This window comes from Chrysochloris asiatica, unplaced genomic scaffold (genome assembly GCF_000296735.1).
Source record: "Chrysochloris asiatica unplaced genomic scaffold, ChrAsi1.0 scaffold00024, whole genome shotgun sequence".
Classification (NCBI taxonomy): Eukaryota; Metazoa; Chordata; class Mammalia; order Afrosoricida; family Chrysochloridae; genus Chrysochloris; species Chrysochloris asiatica.
The window spans coordinates 21,574,990-21,576,237 of NW_006408542.1; the positions used below are offsets into that span (position 1 = coordinate 21,574,990).

Consider the following 1,248-nt stretch of genomic DNA (forward strand, 5'->3'; position numbering starts at 1 on the left):
TCTTTTCCCCATGTTAACATTCTACCAAAATCACTGCTAATGGCTATATGACGACCTTCCTCCTACACATTACAGCTTATTTAATTAATTCCCTTATTGCTGAGCGTTTCAATTATTTCTTATTTTTCTCTATTAATTATGCAGGTCCCTAGGAGGTGCAAATGGTTTGTGCTAAAACACTATTATGAAAATATGTATATAAGGCAAGAAAATTTTTCAATAGAATTACTGGGTCCACTAAAATGCCAGATTTAACTCATTAGCTCTTTTAAACTAGATCTTCTCCTGTTTCTAAAAAAGCAATTAAACGAAAAAAACTTCCCATAACTGCTCAGTGGCTATTAATGACAAATAACAGAGTAAGTACGTCATTTCGTTTTATAAATACTACCTTGACCGACAGGTCATATTTGAGATAAACAGGTAAACTTAGCATTTAAAAGCATTTTAATTTTGTTTCACCTATTCAAAGGTAACCATCAACGTAGACTTTAACTTTCCTACTATTTTTAGCAATTTGGGCAGCAAACAATATATTTCTAGATAATAAGGAATAGGTTTCCACATACCACAAAATTGGATCATTAGCAAGTTCACTGAAGCGTTTACACACACAAGCTGCTCTACAAAGGTCTTGTTCCAGTAAGTAAGAGAAGATTTTTAGAACCACTTCATCTGGCAATTTCTCCTGAAGATACTGTTCTGCAGGTGCTGCTAAAAGAGATTAATAAACAGATTAATTAACATGTCAGCAATAATTTCTCATTTAAGGAGCACAATCTTATCTAAAAAGTAAGTACCTTTTATTATTTGATAACAATTTATAAGCACTTTCTTTCATAGATGACACAGTTACCTTGATTGAAAAGGATTCTTTTAACTATTATCTCAAAAATTGGTTAAAAAAGTATTTAAAAAGCATCTTTAAGCAATAAAAAATAAAAATCAATGAGAGAGAGGTTAGTGTTCTTAATGTATACCTCAATTCCAAATGTATTACTCACTATATTTACCTAATTTTTTTATATCAAACATGTATTTAAATTTATTTTTTACACTGTTGGTTTCCCCATAGGCAATACCTGATAGATCTTGTGATTTTCCAGATACTCTTGCACGTTTTGCACGATGACCGAAGTTTTCTGTAGTAGAAGTTGAGGCACCCTACCCAAAACAAAAAGGAAATTAAGGAAGTATGAGGAAATATTTGAAAAGTGTGTAGGAAAATTCCATTACCTTTTTTTTTTT

General features: G+C 31.2%; 1 protein-coding gene across 1 annotated transcript in view; it reads right to left on the bottom strand.

The window, feature by feature from the left end:
- The window catches only part of FBXO11 (F-box protein 11), a 44,261-nt gene that overhangs the window by 41,750 nt on the left and 1,263 nt on the right, over positions 1 to 1,248 (bottom strand). The window contains exons 2-3 of the mRNA XM_006839432.1: positions 1,083 to 1,164; positions 570 to 714 (exon numbers count right to left, since the gene is read on the bottom strand). Coding sequence (XP_006839495.1) covers positions 570 to 714; positions 1,083 to 1,164 — 227 coding nt within the window. The remainder of the gene's footprint in view (positions 1 to 569; positions 715 to 1,082; positions 1,165 to 1,248) is intronic.